At 43.6% G+C, this 23,438-nt stretch overlaps 1 protein-coding gene across 1 annotated transcript in view; it reads right to left on the reverse strand.

Moving 5' to 3' along the window:
• MTERF4 (mitochondrial transcription termination factor 4) overlaps positions 1 to 21,650 on the reverse strand; it is a 44,765-nt gene extending 23,115 nt beyond the window's left edge. The window contains exons 1-2 of the mRNA XM_073625744.1: positions 21,548 to 21,650; positions 9,384 to 9,690 (exon numbers count right to left, since the gene is read on the reverse strand). Coding sequence (XP_073481845.1) covers positions 9,384 to 9,690; positions 21,548 to 21,550 — 310 coding nt within the window. The 5' untranslated portion in view covers positions 21,551 to 21,650. The remainder of the gene's footprint in view (positions 1 to 9,383; positions 9,691 to 21,547) is intronic.
• Positions 21,651 to 23,438: the final 1,788 nt, after the last annotated feature.

A 23,438-nucleotide genomic window follows, 5' to 3' on the forward strand; every position in this document is an offset into this window, starting at 1 on the left:
AACAATACTGACTCACATGATTTTCAGGATGTGAGGGACTCAGACTCAGAGGGTGCAGAGGGGGGAGGCGTCTTCACCCCAAAAAGAAGGAGGACATAGGTGAAAGTGGCATCATTAACCTTAGTACCAAAGAAGAAGAAGATAGTGACTATCAATAAAGGACTGAAATATGCATCCCCCGCGGAATCCTAACAAATTCCAGACCTTTATTGATATACAAAAATATACACGCAAGCTAAATGTAAAAAGGTATATTTTGAGCAATCCCACTAGGCAGCTGGATAGGGATGCATCGGCCATTGTTCACTCAGGTTTATCTAATGCATCACTTTTTAACCCCCCCGGAAACATAGCTCCCAGCGTTAACATCTTTCGAGATCTAGTTGTTAAAAAAATTAAGACCAGCGCAACCCCAATGCGATATCAAAATAGGATTGAACACATTATGTAATAGGAAAGACATTGTTGTCCACGGGGGGGGGGGCTATTGTGATCCTGGATAAGGAAACGTATATACAGGAGATGATCAGAATTCTGACACTGATACATATTCCCCATTATTCTTGGGCCCAACGGTTAAATTCAAAAGGGAGCTTTGACATGGGGATCTTAAATAAGAAAGAGAGAGAACATCTGGTACCTCTGGCCCCTCGCTTGCCAATTATTTACTCGTTGCCTAAACTTCAAAAAAACCTTGACTACCCCCCCAACCCCCCCCGGGACAACCCATCATCAGTGGTATTGATTCAATAACTTCCCGTATTGGAAAATATATTGATTGTTATCTGCAACCACTGGTAATGGGTACCCCTTTGTTCCTAAAAGATACCAAGCATGTTATTAACATATTAGACACTGTAGAGTGGAAACCTACTTATCTATTGGTAACTGTGGTTGTCGCATCTTTGTACACGGCAATCTCACATCAGTTGGGACATGAGGCTGTACAACATTTTCTCTCCCGAGACTCTACTATTTCAATCACACAGAGGAATTTTATTTTAGAGTTGCTTGATTTTTCAATGACTCGTAACTTATTTTGGCATGATGGTGCTTATCATCTACAAATTAAAGGAGTGGCCATGGGAGCTAAGTTTGCTCCAAGCATGGCCAACCTTTTTATGTCAAAATGAGAGGAGGATACAGTTTTACACAATAGGCTATCAGAGCTGGTTGTGTGGAGAAGATTTATCGATGATATTCTCTTTATATGAGATGGTGACATTTTTGGGCCATTCGAAAAATAATAATAGAGGTATTTATATCCTCAGCTATGAAATAAGCACCATTGAAATCCACTTCTTGGATTTAAAGATCTTAATATTAGATGGTAAAATCGTCACTTTTTTAAAGAAAACAGATAGAAATGGATACATTCCTCTGGACTCCTGTCATCACCATTCATGGTTGATGGCAGTACCAAAAGGTCAATTTTTACGTTTCAAAAACTAAACTGCACCAATTTTGAATATTTCTTTAACCACTTCCCGCCCGGCCTATAACAGAAGGACGGCCGGGCGGTGGTTCAGTTATCCTGACCGGGCATCATATGACGTCCTGCAAGATAACAGCCACCGCCCGTGGGAGCGCGCATCACGGCGATCGGTGGTGCAGTGTGTCAGTCTGACACACCGCTACACTGATCTCGGTAAAGAGCCTCTGGGGGGAGGCTCTTTACCATGTGATCAGCTGTGTCCAATCACGGCTGATCACGATGTAAATAGGAAGAGCCATTGATCGGCTTTTGCTCACTCATGTCTGACAGACGCGAGTAGAGGAGAGCCGATCGGCGGCTCTCCTGACAGGGGGGGCTCTGCGTTGATTGTTTTTAAACGCAGCCCCCCCTCTGATACCCACACTGGACCACCAGGGAAGCTGTCAGGACCACCTAACATGTGGATGGCCAGGTACATCCCCCATGGCCATCCACATGTGAAAATGAATGCCCAGCATATGCTAATCAGTGCCCACAAATGGGCACTGACTGGCACCTCTATGGCACAATACAAATCAGTGATACCGAGCAATACCACCCATCAGTGTCATCAGTGCCACCCATCAGTGTCCATCCGTGCCCACCTATCAGTGCCACCCATAAGTACCCATCAGTGCCACCCACAAGTACCCATCAGTGCCACCCATAAGTACCCATCAGTGCTACCTACCAGTGCCCATTAGTGCTGCCTATGAGTGCTCATCAGTGCCACCTATCAGTGCAACCTATCAGTGCAACTTATCAGTGCCGCCTATCAGTGCCACCTCATTGGTGACACCTCATCGGTGCCCATCAGTGCCGCCTTATCAGTGCCCGTCAGTGCAGCCATATCAGTGCCCATCAGTGCAGCCATATCAGTGCCCGTCAGTGCAGCCATATCAGTGCCTGTCAGTGCAGCCATATCAGTGCCCGTCATTGAAGAAAAGGTACTTATTTACAAAAAATTTTAACAGAAACAAAGAAAAACTTTTTTTTTTTGTTACGCAAAAAATAAAAAACACAGAGAGAAAGCTCTATTTGTGGGAACAAAATGTTAAAAAAAAATGTTTGGGTACAGTGTGGCATGACCGCATAATTGTCATTCAATTTGCGACAGCGCTGAAAGCTGAAAATTGGCTTGGGCAGGAAGGTGTATAAGTGCCTGGTATTGAAGTGGTTAAGGAAGCATCGGTTTTATGAACAAGATTTATATCCAAGGGATATAATAGTAAGACCCTATATTCCCTTACAGTAGAAGTTGAAAACAGAGATTGTCAGGAACTATTGGGGGCTAAAGCTCCCAGAGGGGATAACACAGATGAGTATGGTTTGGCCTTTATTACTACATTCTCTAGCCCAGTGGTCATCAACCCTGTCCTCAGGGCCCACTAACAGGCCAGGTTTGCAAGATAACTGAAATACATCACAGGTGATATAATTTGCTGCTCAGTGATTGCAGTATTCTAGTCTGCATCTCCCCAAGGTAATACATAAAACCTGGCCTGTTAGTGGGCCCTGAGGACAGGGTTGATGACCACTGCTCTAGTCTACTCTGCGCTATCAAGAGGATTATTAAAAGGCATAGGCCGATTATTAAGAATGATTGGGTTTTAGGTTCCTTATTGTCTGATCAACCCTGTGTCATCTTCAGGGGTGCTTATAATCTAAGGAACACGATAGAACCAAATGTTCCTGATCCTCCCATTAGACCCACTTTCTTTGGTGACCTGAAGGGTCACCAAAGAAAGTGTCTGAAGTGAAGGGTCTGAAGGGGGGGTATTATTTGTGCGGGTAGTGCCTGGCCTGCAAAATCAATACCCATCGAGCAGGAAGATTACTGAATTTACCTCAGTGGGCACAGAGTTCACTTACCCTATACAAATGTTCATTACATACACGATGAAATGTGTCGTCTACCTCCTCAGGTGTCTTTGAATATGTGGGGCACACTATTCAAATGCTGAATATTAGATTAGGGGAACACATAACTAACATCTGTAAGGGCTTTGATAAGCATAATGTTTCTAAGCACTATGACCTAAAACCCAATTGGGACACTAGGGGTACTACTTTCGTTGCCCTTGAAAAATATGTATCCCATTGGCGTGGGAGCAATGGCAAGCAAAATATTTCTAGGGCTGAGACCAATTGGATACATAAATTGGGGTCTCATGTGCCATGGGGCTTGAATGTGGAGTGGGACATCAACTGCTTTATCAATAATAGTTAATGTCCCCCTCCTATATGCACAGTCTTGCTGTTGCATACTTATCCTGTTCCAGACTTCTGGCCTTTTTTTACTTTTATTTTATTTTTCATTTTACTATTATTATTTTTTCCCTTTTATTATTGATAGCAATTTGTATATTTGGATTAGTTATACATATATGTTGTTATCTTCTGTAATAAAGTATGCAGTTTTTAATGATATATATTGTTGATTAGTTAAGGCTTGTTGGCAACACATGGAAGCTAGCCTCTAGCATCATCTGTATAGAAAAATCGCCTTTTTCTTTTTTACCACAAGATGGCAGCACAGTTAAAATAGCTAGACATGTGCACAACAAAAAAATGTGTTTCGTTTCTTTACGTTTCCGTTGATTCGTAACAATTCATAATACGCGAGTTGTTATATTCTGACTCGTTCGTATTTTTGTAACAGATATATTTTCGTTGATACAAAATGATTCGTAATTCCGTTAGTCTAAGTTTCTTTGATTCTAAATTTTGTTAGATAATAATTTTAGTTTATTCGGTACACTACTCGTAATTTAGTAATTGTTACTTTTATGAGATTGCCTTTTTGGTTGATTCGTACTTTCATAGGAAATGAAGAATAATAATCCTATGCTTGCTTTTCTAATAAGTCCTGTACTTACTCCAGTCCACTCCCTCAGTCACGAGACCTGACTCAGTCTCTTCCTCAACTGAATCTAAAAAGATTCAGGAATGCAGTGTGACACAAAAGGGATAAACTGATTGGCTAAAGATATTAAGTAAGATATATCACTCACTAATACACTGCCCATTTGAAAGAACGATTCAAGAACACGAAATTACGAACATACATATTAAGATACACTTAAACTGTCCATTCAAAAGAATGATTCGAGAACATGAACGAAAGTACGAACAGACGAAGAAACTAAATTACGAACACACGAATGAAAATACCAACATACGAAATTACGAACAAGGGATTGAAAATACGAAATGTAAATCATTCTTTTTAGATGTCATTTTCTTTCTCTTACTGTTTCGGAGTTTTGTATTTTCGTAAGTTTGTCCATTCGTAAGTTTGTATTTTCGCGTGTTCGTTATTTTGCTTATTCGTAATTTTCGTATTTTGGTTCTTTCAGCTATTCAGATGTTCGAACTGATCCTGATTTAGGAATACTAACAAATTTGTACGAAACTCTATTCATTACGAACCGAAACGCACATGTCTAAAAATAGCAATGCTGTTTAATTCAGTTCATACTCTCTTGGGTTGATGGACATACAGTTCAGCCAATGGCTACATGAAGCACCCTCGCTTTATCCATGATAGGCCTGGTCTGTCCACCCAATGAGCGCCTTTGGGCCATTTGACCCTAATCAATGGCAGCGCTCCTCTGTCTTGCCAATGGACTATTATAGATCATTGGCACAGACGTGTGGGCGTACCCCTGACGATGTCACATCTGATGAAACGATCGTCGGGACACAACGCTCACACGCATGCGCGATCGCCTACACACATTTGTTTGTGGATTTTATACTTGCAAGGAATTTTTTTTACCTTAACTCGCACTGGATACTCGTTTCAGAATATCTGTATGCAGCACATATTATCATTAAATATGCCTTAAAGAGACAATACTGCACTGTTGGAGTCTTTGCATGTTTGCACCTCCTTATAACCCCTGATACTGTGGATATCTGTTCTAGTCTGACCATCGCCAGGTGTATGTGGAGGCTTCTGGTGGGAGAAGCTCAGGACATCTGGGCATCCTTCTATGGGATCATTGATCCAACAAGCGCTTTGTGACCCCCCTGAATATCTCACGTGGGATCTTTTCTCTAAACTCCATCCATTTAATGAACTTTTCACTGAATGATTTATTTTTTTGCACTTTATATGCTATTTCACTTTATAATTGCACTTTATAATACAATGTATGTTTTTTCTGTATTGTGTTGGTCACATGCATAATCAGTATCACACAGTAATTACAATCATTTTTGCACATTTGCACTATAGATATATTATATGCCATATTTACATATTCCATATTTAAATATGCATTATGTTTGATTCGCCTTTGAAGCGCTGCACTTTATATTTTTACATTTGATTTAGTGCCCAATATCTGGGTTATGGTGCTCAGCTGCTGTTTTGTTTGATTTTTTACTGAGCGCAGATATTAATTTACATTCATTCAAGAATTATATATTGTCAACAGTTTAGGAGACAGTATAGTAATTAGGGGTGCGCATCTTCACTGGTCTCACGATTCGATTGCGATTATCTGGTCAATGATTCAATACGATTCCGCGATGCATCGCGAATACTGACGCGCTCCCACTTCCGCCTAGGCGGCCCTTCCTCCCTGCAATCTTCTGGGACACATCACAGGTCCCAGAGGATTGCTTGGCTATGCAGAACAGCGCCGTAAGAAATGCGCACCCAGCTGTGAAGCTGCAATCTGTCACAGCCGGATGCCCACAGTAGTATTGCCAGCACCGTGGACAGACAGGGGAGAGAATGGAGGGTTTGGGTGGCCACGTCGCTGGACTGTGGGACAGGTGAGTGTCTTTTTATTAAAAGTCAGAAGATACACTTTTTTTGTAGCTGATGACTTTTAATAAACAAAAAATCTACTGGAACTCTTTCTTCGAAATAAAAATAACCTCACTCCTTTAAAGCGGAGTTCCACCCAAAAGTGGAACTTCCGCTTTAAGCACTCCTCGCCCCCCAACATGCCACATCTGGCATGTCATTTTTTTTGGGGGGGGGTGTGTCCTCTTTTTAGTGGGACTTCCTGTCCCGGCCGCCTAGGTGACTCCTCCTCTCGAACTAGGCGGCCCCTCCCTGCCAGTTATCTTCTGGGACACAACACAGGTCCCAGAAGATTGGCTGGCCAATGGCAGAGTGCAGTGTGCGCCCGGCCGTGATGCCGTAAGCTGTCGCGGCCGGGTGTCACTGCCCACAATAGATATGACGGCGCCGAGGAAAGGACAGAGGCTCCGTGCAGCCGCATTGATGGACCGTGGGACAGGCGAGTGTCTGTTTATTAAAAGTCAGCAGCTAAACTTTTTGTAGCTGCTGACTTTTAATAAACTAAAAAACGGTTGGAACTCCACTTTGGGGGGTGTACTAATCCGGTGCACTACAGGGTACAGGAATTCACACACACGGCTGCTGGGAGGTCAGGAGGGATTCGAATCCACAACTGACAAACAGCCCTGTGAAGTTCCCTGTACAGTCTCTGTGCTGACATTTCTCTGGGCTCCCCCGTTTGCACCTTCCAGCAAACCAGGAGTAATCACAGCCAGGGAAATGTCAGCACAGAGCATGTGTAGGAGCCAGTGTAAGTAGAGTACAAACACATTTGTACTCTACATACTGCTGTTAAAATACCTGTGTGGTAATAAATGCAGAGTTATAATCCATTAAGTGCCCATCACTGTATGTGCATTTTAAAATATATGCAGCTTCATACCTCATTTCTTAGTGTGTGTATAACTGTATATGCCGCTCATGTGACTACCCGGTCCGGCCCGCCTCTCTCGTCTCACATCTCTCCTGAGGTCAGTGGGAGTTCTCAGCCCGCCTACTGATTGTAGCTATCAAATCAGAAGAGAGGTGGGCTGGGCTGACGTCAGGAGAGACGTGAGAGGCGGGCCGACATGGCAGTCACATGAGCAGCATATACAGTTATACACACACTAAGAAATGAGGTATGAAGCTGCATATATTTTAAAAAGCACATACAGCGGTGGCCACTTAATGGATTATAACTCTGCATTTATTACAAAAGTTATTTTGACAGACACGGAGCGCTCTTCCGGGAGGGGCGGGGCAAGTCGGGATGACGTCACCCGACATAGATTTTTCGGGTCGCATGCATCGATGCTGCTTTGGGAACACTCGAATTGCGATGCATTGGTTAAATTCCGAACCCCTAATAGTAATAATATAATTCAAGAAAAGATGGTTAGGAGGGCCCTGCTCGTGAGACTCTAAAAAGGGTGGGGAAAGTGATAGAAAAGGTAAATAGGGGAAGGGGGATGAACTGATGGAGGTAATAAAAGTTCAGATTTTAGGTATAGGCAGGATAGGCTTCCCTGAAAAGATGAGTTTTCAGGGATTGCCTAGAGGCAGACAGAGTAGGAGATAGGCATGAAGGTTAAGATAGGAAGTTTCATACCATTGGAGAGGCTCTGGAGAAGTTCTACAGAAGTTCTTATCTGTCCCCATCAGTGCCGCCTTAACTGGGCCTATCAGTGCCCACCAGTGCTGCCTCATCAGCGCATATCAATGAAGGAGAAAAATTACCTGTTTGCAAAATTTTATAACAAACTATGAAACATGATTTTTTTTTTTTCAAAATTTTCCATCCTTTTTTGTTTGTTTAGCAAAAAATACAAATCCCAGCTGTGATTGAATACTACCAAAAGAAAGCTCTATTTGTGTGGAAAAAAAATGATAAAAATTTAATTTGGGTACAGTGTTGTATGACCGCACAATTGTCATTCAAAATGCGTCAGCGCTGAAAGCTGAAAATTGGTCTGCGCAGGAGGGGGGTTTAAGTGCCCAGTAAGCAAGTGGTTAAAAGAATCTGAAAAAGGGTGTATAACCAGACCAGAAGTTTGCGAACATGCTAAGTTGATATATCATTCCTTACCCTCTTTATCAAAATAAAAAAAATGGGATAATTGGGCAGCTAGGTAGTATACATTAACTACTTACTGTCCGCTCTATAGCCGAAAGACAGTTACAACGCGGGCCTTTACTGCCGGGAGGGCATCCATGGACGTCCCCCCTAGCAAGTGCTGTCTGCGCTTCCCTGCGGGTCACGCGCAGCGTGCTCTGTGATCACGGAGTCTATGAGACTCGGCTGATCACAGATCCGAGTAAGGGGTCAATCCCGGCCCCTTACCACGTGATCAGCTGTCAGCCAATGACGGCTGATTACACGATGTAAACAAAAGCTCACGCTGTCAGCGTGAGGGGAAAAAAAAGGCGATCACCGGCTTCTGTCAGCAGGACATTGGTCCCTCACACAGAAAGCCACGGCTGCATTTTCTGTGCCCACCAGTGTCAGCTGCGAGTGCCCACTGTGCCACCTACTAGTGCCCACAGTGCCACCCATCAATGCCCACCAGTGCTGCCAATGAATGCTCATCAGTGTCTCATAATCAGTGCTGCCTATCAGTGTCACCTACCAGTGCCCATGAGTGCCACCTATCAGTGCCGCCTCATCAGTGCCTATCAGCGCTCATCAGTGAAGGAGAAAAAATTACCTGTTTTCAAAATTTTATAACAAAACTATGAAACCGTTTTTTTTTTTTTTTTTTCAAAATTTTCTTTTATTTAGCAAAAAATTAAAAACCATTAAGATACCAAGAAAATAAAGCTCTATCTGTGTGGAAAAAAAATGATACAAATTTAATTTGGGTACACTGTAGTATGACCGCGCAATTGTCATTCAAAGTGACAGCGCTGAAAGCTGAAAATTGGTCTGGGCAGGAAGGGGGTTTAGGTGCCCAGTAAGCAAGTGGTTAAGATACGGAAGAGCAAGAAGGCGTTGATTTTAACCTTACCTTTACATATCAATAAGTCAGTGTTGCGCAATATAATACAATTAATATATTGTTTTGTGAATAGCCAATTCTTTAAAAAAAAAAAAAAAAAAAGGATTACCTTCTCCCAGTCCTAGGCTCCTCAGAGTGTCAGCCTTGTCCCTCACTTGCTTGGCTCTTGTCTTCAGAATCTCTGGCTTCTCTTCAAGAATTCTTAATATTGTTTTGTGGTTCAGTCCTACCACACGAAGCTCCTTGATGGTGGAAGTGCTGTGTACTGTGCATTTCATAGACAAGATCCTTTCAACTTGTGTCTCTGAGAAGCCTAGATCCAAAAGCTCTTGTCTAGCAGCAGGAACAATGGACAAGTGTCTCAAGCATAGACTTGACCAACCAAAAATAAGCCGGTTTCTGAGACATAAAGACACCTAAATGAAGCACAGGATAAGAAGCTGATCACGTATCACATTTGGAACACACAAGATAGAAACAATGAATCCAAAACAACTATTCTGTATAAATAAAATGTAAAGCCCTAAATCTCTACTATAGTACTTTGTGCCATAGATGGACAGATTCCTTATCAATTGCAGGGACAGAAATGCAGTGCTGGGACAAGGCCATCTAGAGCCCAGGGCAAACATGCCAAACTATGCCACCCCCCCGCCCCCAAAAGCGTTATGTGTTAGAACACCCCCCCAAAAAAAAATTGGGTACTAATCTTCATGCTTACTCCACAAGCATAAATTCTTCCTCCTCCCAGTACAAATCAACCCCCTGATCAAAATTGCCCCTCCCAGCAAAAATCTTTATCCCCCCCCCCCCCCCATTCCCCCACGGAGCTCAAATACTCTCTCTCGCCAAATCCCCCCCCCCAAAAAAAAAAAAATCTCTCCTCTGAACACAAATCCCCTACCCCTCGAATTTCCCCTCCGAGTACAAACTCCCTCCCTACTTCAGATTCCCCCTCCCAGCACAAATACTAGTATTGGTATCGGCACCGATACCGAGCATTTGCCCAAGTACTTGTACTCGGGCAAATGCTCCCGATGCTTCCCCCGATACCTAGAAGACAGCTGTGATCGGCGTGTGGGGGAGTTACAAGATTCTCCCCCAGCGGCTTTAGTGACATACAGCAGTGATCGGTCACCGCTGACTGTCACTGCATCCTCCTCCATGCCCCCTCCGTTCCTCTGTCCCCCTCCGTTCCTCTCTCCTTCTCTGTGCCTCTCCGCTGTCCCCCTCCCTTCCCCTCTCCTTCTCTGTCCCCCTCCGCTGTCCCCTCCGTTCTGCTGTGCCTCTCCGCTGTCCCCTCCGTTCCTCTCTCTCCTTCTCTGTGCCTCTCCGCTGTCCCCTCCGTTCTGCTGTCCCCCTCTCCTTCTCTGTCCCCTCCGTTGTGCTGTCCTCCTCCTCCTTCCTTTGTGTATGGACAGAGTCAGCTGACTGTCAATTCACATAACTGAAACATTGTAATCTCCTGTGATTACAATGTGTCAGTTTATGAATGGAGAGGAGCCGCTGTCTTCTCTCCATTTATTCTCAGTGCAGCTGAGGCTGCAGAGAAAGGGACTGGGGAATCTCTATGCTCTGTCTCTTTCTCTGTCTCAAGGGGGAGATATCAGAGGTCTGTTAAGACCCCTGATATCTCACCAAAGCCCCCAACAGGGCTGATTAAAAAAATAACAAAAAAAATTGCAAGTTAGACTTACCGGTAACTTGTTTTCCAATAGGCTTTCAGGACAGCACCCGAGAGATCATGGCTCCTCCTCTGACAGGAAACACCTCATCAATTAAGTCTTTAAATTGGAATCCTCCACGTTGCCTCATCAGTTGTTTGTAGAGAACTCCAGCCCCAGCTGCAACACATAAGCGACAGTTATATCATAGTATTACAGCATTAGCATAAAAAAAGGGTGGGTTACTGCTGTCCTGAAAGCCTATTGGAAAACAAGTTACCGGTAAGTCTAACTTGCAATTTTCCAAAACGTCTTTCAGGACAGCACCCGAGAGGATAATCGAGACTTACTCCATTTAGGGTGGGACAACAGCCTGTAAGACTTTCCTTCCAAAAGCCTGGTCCCCAGCCGTCATGAGATCTAACCTATAATGACGGGCAAAGGTTGTCAGACTTGTCCAAGTAGCTGCCTTACAGATTTGTTCGGGGGTGGCGCCAGCTTTTTCTGCCCAACTCACCGCCGAAGCTCTTGTAGAATGAGCCCGGACATTTAATGGACTCTCTTGACCTGTAAGGGAATAGGCTTCTGAGATAGCCATTCTCAACCATCTGGCAATGGTTCCTCTAGAAGCTTGTCTTCCTTTTTTATTACCGGAAAATAAAACAAACAGAGCATCTGAACATCTAAAGTCTTTAGTGTTTTCCAAGTAACTCAAGACTGCTCTTTTAACATCCAGGGTATGGAATTCTTCTTCCTTCTCACCCGATGGATTAGAACAAAAGGTAGGAAGTATTATTTCCTGAGTTCGATTCTGGATCGAAGCGACCTTCGGCAAAAAATTAGGATCCGTCTTCAGAACAATTCGGTCTGAAAAAATGGAAAAGAAAGGCTCCCTGATTGATAAGGCTTGCAGCTCACTAACTCTTCGAGCTGTTGTAACAGCCACTAAAAACACTGTTTTCAAAGTAATCAATTTCAGGGAGGCTAAATTAATGGGTTCAAAAGGTTCCTTGGTCAGGGCCTGTAGAACAACCGATAAGTCCCATGCTGGACAGCTTTTGATTACCACTGGTCTAGACTGGGTAAGAGCTTTGAAGAATCTTATTACTAAAGGTTCTGATGAAATGGATTTTTCCAGGAATACCCCCAGCGCAGCAACTTGAACTTTGAGGGTGCTGACCGCTAAGCCCTTGTCCGCCCCTTCTTGCAGAAACTCAAGCACAGAAGAAATTTGTTTCGGAGATCTGTCAGATGCTGTGCACCAGGAGTTGAAGATTTTCCAGACTTTGGAATAGATTGCTCTTGTAACCTTCTTTCTACTGGATAGGAGGGTAGCTACCAACCTATCCGAGAAACCTTTCCTCTTCAAGAGCTGCTCCTCAGTAGCCAGGCCGTGAGCTTTAGTTTTGCTACTTCCTGGTAAACAGAGGACCTTGTAACAGAAGGTCTTTTCTTAACGGAAGGTGCCAGTAAGGTTCTTGTTGCATCTGAAGAAGGGATGAAAACCAAGGCCTTTTTGGCCATAAAGGAGTGATGAGGATCACTGTTGTCTCCTCCTTCCTGATTTTTGCTATGACCCGAGGGATAAGCTGAAACAGGGGGAATGCGTAACAGAGGTGAAACTTCCAATCTTGAGCCAGAGCATCCACTCCCAGTGATGCCTCGTTCCTGTTCAGGGAGAAGAAGCGAGACATTTGCGAGTTTTCCTGGGTGGCAAAGAGATCCACTCTTGGGCGCCCCCATTTCTGCACTATTAACTGGAAGACTTCTGGATTCAATTGCCACTCTGCCTCTAAAATCTGGTTCCTGCTTAGGAAGTCCGCTACTCTGTTTAGGGTCCCGTAAAGGTCAGTAAGGCCATTTCTATAGCTTTTAGTTCCCTCCAATTTGAGGACCTCAGCGCATCTCTTGTGTCCCACAAGCCCTGAGCCCACCGGCCGCTCATATGAGCCCCCCAACCCCAGGAACTGGCATCCGTTGTCAACCTCACCTGAGTTGGGAAGGACCATAACAGCCCCTCTGAGTACCTTGTCTGGTTCTTCCACCACCACAGACTTCTTTTCACTGAAGTAGGGATCCTCACTAATGAATCTAGTGAATCCTGCTGGTGATTCCAGGTTTTTAACAGGAAACTTTGCAGAGGTCTGAAATGGAGCTTTGCCCACTGGATGGCCGGAATGGAAGAGGTCAGGGTTCCCAATGCTGACATAACCTTCCTGATGGACAAAACTTGATTGGACTGTAGCAATGACACCACTTGTACCAATTTTTCCTGTTTTTCCTCTGGAAGAAAAATTTTTTGTTCTAAAGAGTTGATACGGAAACCCAGGAACAACACTTCCTGTGAGGGAATCAGATTTGATTTTTGAAGGTTTAAAATCCACCCCATGGATTCTAGATGAACCCGGGCTCTGAGCAAGTTCTCTTGAAGACCTTCTCTGGTCTGGGCAAAAAACAGCAGGTCGTCCAGATAAGGAATAACTGAGATCCCCTCTAGACGCAGAGGCGCCAGAGCTTCGGCCATTATTTTCCTGAAGACCCTTGGGGATGATGACAGACCAAACGGGAGTGCTCTGAATTGCAGATGTACCACCTTCTTCCCTTCTTTCAGTGCTAACCTCAGATATTTCTGCGACCTGGCGGCAATAGGAATGTGGAGGTAGGCATCTTGTAAATCTATTGATGCCATATAGCACCCTTGATACAGGAGGTTTCTTACTGAAAATATTGAATCCATCCGAAACCTTCTGTATTCTACCGATTTGTTCAGCATTTTGAGATTCAGGATAAGACGGAACTTTCCTGAAGGTTTCTGAACCAGAAAGACATGTGAGTAGAACCCCTGGAAGAACTCCCCCGCTGAGACCGGAACAATGACTCTCTGATTTTTCAGTTCCTGAATTAGGGACTTCATAGCGAGAGCCTTGACTGCGTCCCTTGGGACGTTTGTCACCAGGAATCTTCTTGGAGGTTCTTCCGTAAATTCTATCACATACCCCTGGGAGAGCATCTTTACAACGAATTGATTTGAGGAAATGGCTCTCCACTGAGGAAGAAACTCCTGGAGTCTTCCCCCGACCTTGACGGAGTCATTGTGGTTTTGCGGAGGCCGCAGGAGGATTGAAGAGCACCCCACCCCTACCTTTGGGCTTCTGAGAAGACCATGACTTCCTCTTGCCCTGCGTTTTTCCTTCCTGCTGACTCTTTTGGGGCCGAAAGAAACGCTTACGGGTTTGCACCTGTTTCTTCTTAACCGGAAACGACTTTTTCTTATCTGCCGTGCGGTCAAGAATGGACTCTAGCTCTGAACCGAATAGCAGATCACCTGCAAACGGAATACCACACAATCTATTTTTAGATGCCGGATCCCCTGGCCACGTCTTCAGCCATAAGGCCCTTCTGGCAGAATTTGTTAAAGCTGCTGACCTTGCTGACATGCGGATAGATTCCGCAGACGCATCCGCAATATATGATATTGCTGCCGACAGGGTTGAAAAAGAGTCTAGAATCTCCTGTTTTGAGGAATCTGCTATGACATGGGCTTTCAACTGGTTAACCCAGTGATCTAAGTTCCTTGCAACACAGGTTGTTGCCATTGCTGGTTTCAGATTGTGCATTACTGACTGCCAGGTTCTTTTAAGAAGCAGGTCCATCCTTTTGTCCATGGGCTCCTTCAGAGTGCCCATATCCTCAAAGGCGAGGTCCGTAGACTTAGAGACCTGAGAAAAGGCCGAGTCCAGCTTTGGAACCTTATTCCATATAGAATCTGGATTTTCTTCAAATGGAAATCTTTTCTTGTGAGCCCGGGAAAAGAAAGGCTTTTTCTCAGGTTCCAGCCACTCTTTTTTAATCATATCAGTGATAACCGAATGGACTGGAAAAGAACGGCCTTTTGAATCTCCTAAACCAGCATACATGCGGTCATGCAGGGAGAGTTCCTTCTTTTCCTCTTCTATCCCCAAAGTGGTATGGATTACTTTCAGGAGTCCTCCCACCTCTTCTAGTGACAATTTATATTTAGAAGCGGTATCTGATTCATTTTCCTCCTCCTCAGAATCTGTATCATCTGGAGCGAGGGAAACGGACCCTTGAGAAGCGTCCTGGGATATCGGACCCCCAAAAATTATTTGAGAACCACTCTGGGGTTCTGAAGATGGCTGCGGAACCAAAGGATCCCTAGAGGGACCTGGCTCCTCTCTTAGGTTTGACCTAAAAGCTTGAAAGGTGGCCCGGAGCTCATCCTTTATTGTTGACACTAAGTTGCCACAAACGGATGGAGTCTCCTCTCTGACCAATTTTGTAATGCACTCTGCACAAAGCGTTTTGGTCCAAGCATCGCTTAATTTTTCTTTGCAGACAGGGCACCTTTTCTTAACTGGTTGGGCAGAACCTTTGGCCTGGACAAACAGAAAAGAGACATAGAACCACGCTTAAAAGGCTGTAAAACAGCGCAAATAATACACCCAGGTGCACTAAGGAAGAAATATCTCGTTTTCCATGTGCCCAGCAAGCCACCACCACCTAATCCCCTGTTGTAGGGCAGATATACTAAATCTAGCCACTGCAACATACCTTCTGAAGAGGGGGTAAGATCCTGTGCTGACATGCGGATAGGTGGGGGAGGGTGGGTGGTGGGGGAAGGGGGGGAAAAGGGTGAGTAACCCCCCCACAGGAGAAAACGGCCCAGGGTAATAGAGGACACAGTCCCTTACCTTAGCCTTGCTGGCGCCTTGGCTTGCCCCCTTATCCGCTGCATCGCTATCCATAGCTGTCTGCGGTGCGTGGTGAAACGACCGGTTCCAGATTCGAAAACGCCGCTGCGCTGACCTGGAACCGGAAATAAAGGCGCCAGGTGACCCTGCCCTCTCCCACTGCGCTTTGCGCCCGGAAATGACGCACGCGCCGACCCGGAAGTGCTGCCTCCTCCCTTACAGGACGTGGCTGAAGTGCTCTTCTGCCACCAGCAACATGGCGGCCGCCACCGCTCATCCCTCATGTAGAAGGGAACATAGGACGGCCGCCCGTCAGGCTTAAAAATTTTGGAGGCAGCACCCCCAGACGTACAGGCTCTCCCCGAGCACGGAAGAGGGAGAGGGAGCCCACGGGACCGTCCATGTAAGAGGCAAGTGGGAGGCTCACTCTCCTAGCCTAAAAAAAAAACTTAACAGGTGAGAACCTGTGTCTCCCAGGTAAACCTGAGAGATCATGGCTCCCACCAGAGGTGTTCCTCCAGCTGGAGGAAACACAAAAAACTGATGAGGCAACGTGGAGGATTCCAATTTAAAGACTTAATTGATGAGGTGTTTCCTGTGGGAGGAGGAGCCATGATCTCTCGGGTGCTGTCCTGAAAGACGTTTTGGAAAAAACAAAACACACACATTGCAATAAAGAATAAAAAAAAATTATTGTAAAAAATCAAAATTGTAAATAAAAAAAAAAACACACACACACACACACACACACACATACACCGTTCACCCCCTTCCCCCCCCCCCCCCCCCCAAAAAAAAGAAAGCACTGTTAAAAAAAAAAAAAAAAAAACCCTGTCACGTGACATTAAAAAAAAAGTAGCTGTAATCGGTATCGGCGAGTACTTGAGAAAAGTATCGGTACTTGTACTCGGTCCAAAAAAAGTGGTATCGGGACAACCCTAAGTATAAGGATCTGGTGGAGCGATGATCAAAGAGAACCTGTTTTTTTCCCTGTATGGAGGCAGCACAGATTCACTGGTGAATACACATAATGCAACAATATGTAATTTATCAGGATTTGTATTAGCCTTTGTCTGTGCACTGTTCTGCAAGAAAGCTAACTATCCCAGCCAATGTGGGCCTACTACAGTGGCCTATTATGGGGATTTATTTGTACACTTAAAATAAGTCCTGGGCCATCCGGTATAGCAATTCCTGAAGCTATTACAAGTTAGCCAATGAATGCCTTGTTCAGTGTATAGTAGCATGCAGATGGATGGAGACCTCAGGTGTACTTTGGTAAAGAAAAATGTACATACCTGCATTTTTCCTCACCTCGCCACTCTGTTGTAGTGTGAACACAATTGCTTCCTGTGTGCCCTACAGAGAACTGAGTTTTTCAAGTGCAGACAAATACAGTAATACCTCGGATTGCGAGTAACACGGTTTATGAGCGTTTCGCAAACACGAGCTATTATTTTTATAAAATCCTGACTCAGTTTGCAAGCAATGTCTCGCAAGAAGAGCAGGATTCAAGCCTCTGTATCGCATTTGGCCAGAGGTGTGGGGGCATCGGTGACACTCTGAGCCGCTCGGAGACACTCCGTTCCCGAGTGTCCCTAAACCTCTCGAGTGTCTCTGAGTGCATCCAAGCGGTCTCCGGCTCCCCCCTCCCGTTCTGGCCACATGCGGTCAGGGGGTCACCTTCCCTTAAAGCGGTAGTTCCATTTTTGGGTGGAACTCCGCTTTAAGTCTGGGTTATCGAGGCCATCCCAGATCTTTTCCTGTGGCTGAACGTTTTAAACATTTATGCCAGCAGGAAACATACTGGATATAGTCTTTGGGTACCCTTTTCTGGGGAGGATTAAATGAGGAAATAGGAGGTACATACCTTGCTCTAACCCTGCATATATTACATATTATAGTTATTGTCATACGAGTATAAATCATCCATTAATACATGGATTTGTCAATATTTACCCCTATCTATACGGGTTCCCATCTAATTTGTTTTAATTTTTTCTTTTACAGCAGACGCTTATGGTCTTTAGTATATATTTGAAAAAAAGTAAAATTTGGGGTCTTTTTTTATCGCCTATTTCGCCAAATATCAGTTCCCTATATTCAGTCTGATCAAACGCTCATAACATGTATAATACTGTTTAAAAATATGTTTTGTTTAAAACAATACCGTTACATATATATCTTATTAGTATTTTTATTTCATTTTACTATGTTTTTTTTTATTATTTTCTTAGCACCTGATTTTTCTAGGTATTTTATGATTGCCCTATTATTTTGTATAAATCCAGTCTAGAAGTCTCTTAATTATTGTCCAGTCTTTTTTTGCTCAGTGTAGTAATTTGCTTTATTTTTTGCATCAAAGGAGTTGCTGGCCCCGGTAGTCCCACAGCCAGCCCCTATGTATAAATAGCACCTTAGAATTGTTCAGCCCCTGGTCAGTAGAAGGAGCTGGTGCTCCGAGCGCATAGCCTGTAGCCTCTCTCCTCTTCCTGTGATGTCAAATTCGCTGTGTGTTTCACAATGGGTTGCCTGGACTTTCTGGTGGCAACAGGATCCATCTACCTCCTCCATCTCCAGTGGTTCCCCGCCACAGTGCAGTGTCTGCAGGACAGACCAGAGCAGCTTCCCTATATATATGTCATGTGCGCACTTACTACACTATCTTGTGGTTTAGATCACTATCCTATACCTCAGTAAAGACAAGAGTTGATACCCAGTACACCTAGATATTATAATTTATTGTAGGATTAGCGCAGCACCATCCCCATTTTTCAGTTGTAAGTCCCATCATACCTCTGCCTCTGGGTGTCATGCTTGTGGCTATCAGAGTCTTGCTATGCCTCATGGGACTTGTAGTTCTGCAACAGCTGGAGGTCCGCTAATTGCATATCCCTGTTTTAAAGCATCGCTTATAGAGAATTGTGGGTACTAAATTATTTGTGATTCCATGGGCATGCGCAATTTTAACACCTTCCCGCCCATCCTATAGCAGATTGACGGCCAGGCGAGACATTCTTCTTTCTGAGTGGACGTCTTAAGGCGCCGCGCGATCTGTCACCGGCTGTGTCCACTGAACACTGCTGATGACTGAACAGTATACTGTCTCGCTGCTGGTACCATGTGACAGCTGTGACCAATCATAGCAGGTCACATGACAGTTGTAAACAATGGATGGCTTCCTTTCATGCCATCCATTGTGTACAATTGTGTTGCTAGCTGTGATTGGTCAATGCACTCACATGGCACAGACAGGGCCAATCACAGCCTATGTGTACCATGTGATTATCTTTGACTAATCACAACAAAACAAACTGAATGAATAAAAAAAAATTAAAAATTATATATTTATATATATTTTGTTTTTGTTTTTTGTACCGTCACCAGTCAGTATCCCTAATCACTAACACACACGTTATATGATGATGCTGTATTGCACTGGTGACAATATGTAAAACAAAAAGTGAACTTTTTTTTTACATTTCTTAATTTTCCACAAAATGACAAAAAATTACAACTTCAAAAAACTCACTATGCCTCTTACTAAATACCTTGGACTGTCTACTTTCCAAAAAGGGGTCATTTGGGGCAGTGGTCATCAACCCTGTCCTCAGGACCCACTAACAGGCCAGGTTTGCAAGATAACTGAAATATATCACAGGCAATATCATTTGCTGCTCAGTGATTGCAGTATTCTAGTCTGCATCTCCCCAAGGTAATACATAAAACCTGGCCTGTTAGTGGGCCCTGAGGACAGGATTGATGACCACTGTCCTGGCATTTTTGGGCCTCAAGAAATGAGACAGGCCGTCAGTACATCAGGACTGATCAGTTTTCAGGTATATACCATAGCTTATCCAAAAGCAAAACCGCGCTAATGAGACCAATATATTGTGAGTATTACAAGCATTCAATGTTGTATTTAATTGTCTAAATAAAATTGATATATTTAACAATATTAAATACCACTATGATATTAGGAAATAATCATATCACAGAAAATGGGATACACAAGGAGGTTGTTAAATGTCAAGAGGAGGTAGGCTGGTACTGCGATAAGTCACATCCTAGGAGAAGTCTCTTCTTCACTCAAATCAGTGCCATCACACTTAAAAAAGCACCATAGAAAGTAGTGAGGTGAGATAGAAAAGTCCTTCCACCTAAAAAATCACAGCCTCTTACCAGCTGCCCTGATCTCTTATCAGGAGATCAATATCGCTTTTTAGCTTTTGACCCAGCCACAGTCTTTTGGTAAACCGATAGTTTGGCACCTTTCCTCCTCTCCCGTGATTTCCAAAGTTTCTCTTATTCAGCCATCAACCCAGTGAGAGAAGGGAAACTCACATAGTGTAAAACTGTAAAATTCTTTTAATAGTAATAAAAAGGTTGCACTTACAGAAAATATAAGAAACGAAAGCGGAATGACATCTGGCAATAACATCTGTCGTGTCGTCCGGGACTACACACTATGTCGGTGGCGTCAGCACGCCGCTCGCCCCATCACATCACAGGTGATATCATTTGCTGCTAAGTGATTGCAGTATTCTAGTCTATATCTCCCCAAGGTAATACATAAAACCTGGCCTGTTAGTGGGTCCTGAGGACAGGATTGATGACCACTGTCCTGGCATTTTTGGCCTCAAGAAATGAGACCAGCCGTCAGTACATCAGGACTGATCAATTTTCAGGTATATACCATAGCTTGTGGACTCTATAACTTTCCTACAAACTAAATAATATACACCGATTCAGGTTATTTCCACAAAAGAAATGTAGCAAAATACATTTTGAACTACATTTATGAAGAACATTTGTTTGTAAAATTTTATAACAGAAACAAAGAAAAACATTTTTTTTTTCAAAATTTTCAGTCTTTTTTTGTTTATTTAGCAAAAAAAAAAAAATTATAAAGAAAACCCAGTGGTGCTTAAATAAGATCAAAAGAAAGTTCTATTTGTGTGAACAAAATTTTACAAATTTAGTATGGGTTCAGTGTTGCATTACTGTGCAATTGTCATTTAAAGTGCGACAGCACTGAAAGCCGAAAATTGGCCTGGGCAGGAAGGGGGGAGAAAGTGCCCAGTAGGCAAGTGGTTAAGACTTGACATGATTGGTATCTCTTCACTCAACACAACCCCATCTTTTAGAATTTACCAAATAATTGGGTTGTGGATTGTATTGCGTTTGTTTGCACTACAATTCATTTTAGTGCATTTTCCCTGAAAATATGTGTTTGTTAAAGAACTGCAAAAATAATGTACGACATAAAAAAATTGCAACTACCGCAATTTTATTCTCCAGGGTCTCTGCTTTCAGAAAATACACATTTTTGGGGGTTTACAGTAGTTTCTAGCAAAAAAAAAAAAAAATTTTAAAATGCAGATTTCAACATGTGTGCAAAAAAATGGCCCGGTAGACAATTGGTTAAAGTAATACTTGGTGATCCTACCATGAAGATCCTTGTACAGGCACTTCCTTGTAGAGGGTGACAACGCTCTATCCTGTCCCCCTTATGTACTCTGCAATGTCACATCATTGCACAGACATACTCTGCCATTGCAATAATGTGCAGCTCATAGAACATACATGTGGACAGGAATTGGCTGCAGGAGGATAGCATGGCGCCTGTTTATCATGCATAATACTTTAGTACAATAAGTGTCATCCAGTTAGTGTCTACCAGAGATCGTAGAGAGCAGTGCACAGCCCTGACCCGCTCCATACAGAGCAGGCTCAGTGAAGGATGTTCTGGTCGCAGTGCATCCTGGGACTCGTAGTCCTCCAGTGAGGGGGGCGCTCGTATAGATGCCCCCGGTGTATAGGAACAGATGGGGAGCCTCTAATAATGGCCGGTATACAGACTATCCGGTGTGTCTGCACACAGTACAGTCACTCACCATTATCACACTCCTGTCCGAACCTTTATTCCGTCCCACACAGCAAGTCTCACCTATCCCGTGCACCGATATATACAGCACTTCCGGTGAAACAGGAACCTCGCTAAAGAGTTCCGCCCCACTGGAAGCTGAACAATGTGTTCTTTAGAACCTGTAGCATCACAAAACTCAATTAAAATGAATGTAAACGTTCTGGCCAGAGAAACATTCACAGATCTGCGAGTTCTAATGTTTATATTCTACTGTATAGTATTTGAGTGGTGCTGTTTTGGATTGATTTTGTATAGGTGTATGCTATACTCCATACAATTTGTTATACTATTAAGCTATAAATACAGTAAGTAAAGTGACCCTAGTATCAGATTTTCATGTTAAAGTAGAACTAAAGGCAAAACTTTTTTTTTTCCCATTTTGAATAGAGTAAGGGAGAATACTCCCCTGTCTCATAGCCAAAACATTAAGGGAGGGGAAATCTCTCCAAAGTGAGGGAATTCAAGGGTGTCACCAGAACTAGTGTCCCCATGGGAAGATTTTCCCTCTATTATGCCCTGTACACACGATCGGACATTCCGACAACAAAATCCATGGATTTTTTTACGACAGATGTTGGCTCAAACTTGTCTTGCATACACACGGTCACACAAAGTTGTCAGAAAATCCGATCGCTCTGAACGCGGTGACGTAAAACACGTACGTCGGGACTATAAACGGAGCAGTAGCCAACAGCTTTTGTCTCTTAATTTATTCTGAGCATTGTCCACACACGGTCGGAATTTACGTGAACGGACTTTGTTGTCGGAAAACTTTATAGCCTGCTCTCAAACTTTGTGTGTCGGAAATTCCGATGGAAAAAGTCCGATGGAGCCCACACACGGTCGGAATTTCCGACAACAAGCTCCGATTGCACATATTTCGTCGGAAAGTCTGACCGTGTGTACGGGGCATTACTGTTCTGGTGACAACCCAAAATTTGAGAGTTTTTACTTTTGATGATAATAGTAAACAGGACAAATAGAATGGGTATATCTACCTAATATAGACAAAGACAGCAATAAAAATGGACAGGTGTTCTATTCCTGCTCCACTCTATCCAAAACAAACAAAAAAAAAAAAAAAAAAAAAAAAAAAAAACACGTTTTGCCTTTAGTTATACTTTACAATGCTTTCACTTGCTATTTTTGTTCAGGTTGCATCCAATTTATTTCCTGGGCTGAGATATTGACTCAGAGATGACCCGATTTTGTAAATTCTGGTATCTCTGACATTCCTGGCTGTATGCACTAAAGTTGCCATAACCTGTCCACTACAATGAAAGGGCCTGCAGGCAGGAAGTGGGACGTGAACATGGGGGGGTCATTTCTCCATTGGACACCAGTGCTGGAAATGTTTTTTTTCACCCCCACCAACACCATTGCTGGGGGGATCTTTTATCACTCTGACTAAGACCGATGCTGGGGAGGTCTTTTATTACCCCTACTGACACCAATGCTTGGAATTTTATTACCCCCACTGACACCATTACTGGGGGTTTTTTTTATCACTCTCACTGACACCACTGCTGGGGTGGTCTTTTATTACCCTGCCCCCTGACACTACTGCTGGGTTTAATTTTTATCACACCCACTGACACCAATGTTAGGGAGGTCTTATATTACCCCCACTGACAGCAATGCTGGTGGGTCTTCTATTACTCCAATTGACACCAATGCTGGAGGGGGGGCTAGATGTCTTTTACTACTATCACTAACACCAATGGTAGGGGTGTCTTATTACTCCCACTGACACAGACGCTCAGGAACCTTCTTCTCCTGACACTGGGCCATTTACTACTACTCACGGAAGTGATATCACCTCTAAAATAAAACATATTAAAAAAAAAAAAAAACACAAC

This window comes from Aquarana catesbeiana, linkage group LG04 (assembly GCF_042186555.1).
Source record: "Aquarana catesbeiana isolate 2022-GZ linkage group LG04, ASM4218655v1, whole genome shotgun sequence".
NCBI classification, from domain to species: domain Eukaryota; kingdom Metazoa; phylum Chordata; class Amphibia; order Anura; family Ranidae; genus Aquarana; species Aquarana catesbeiana.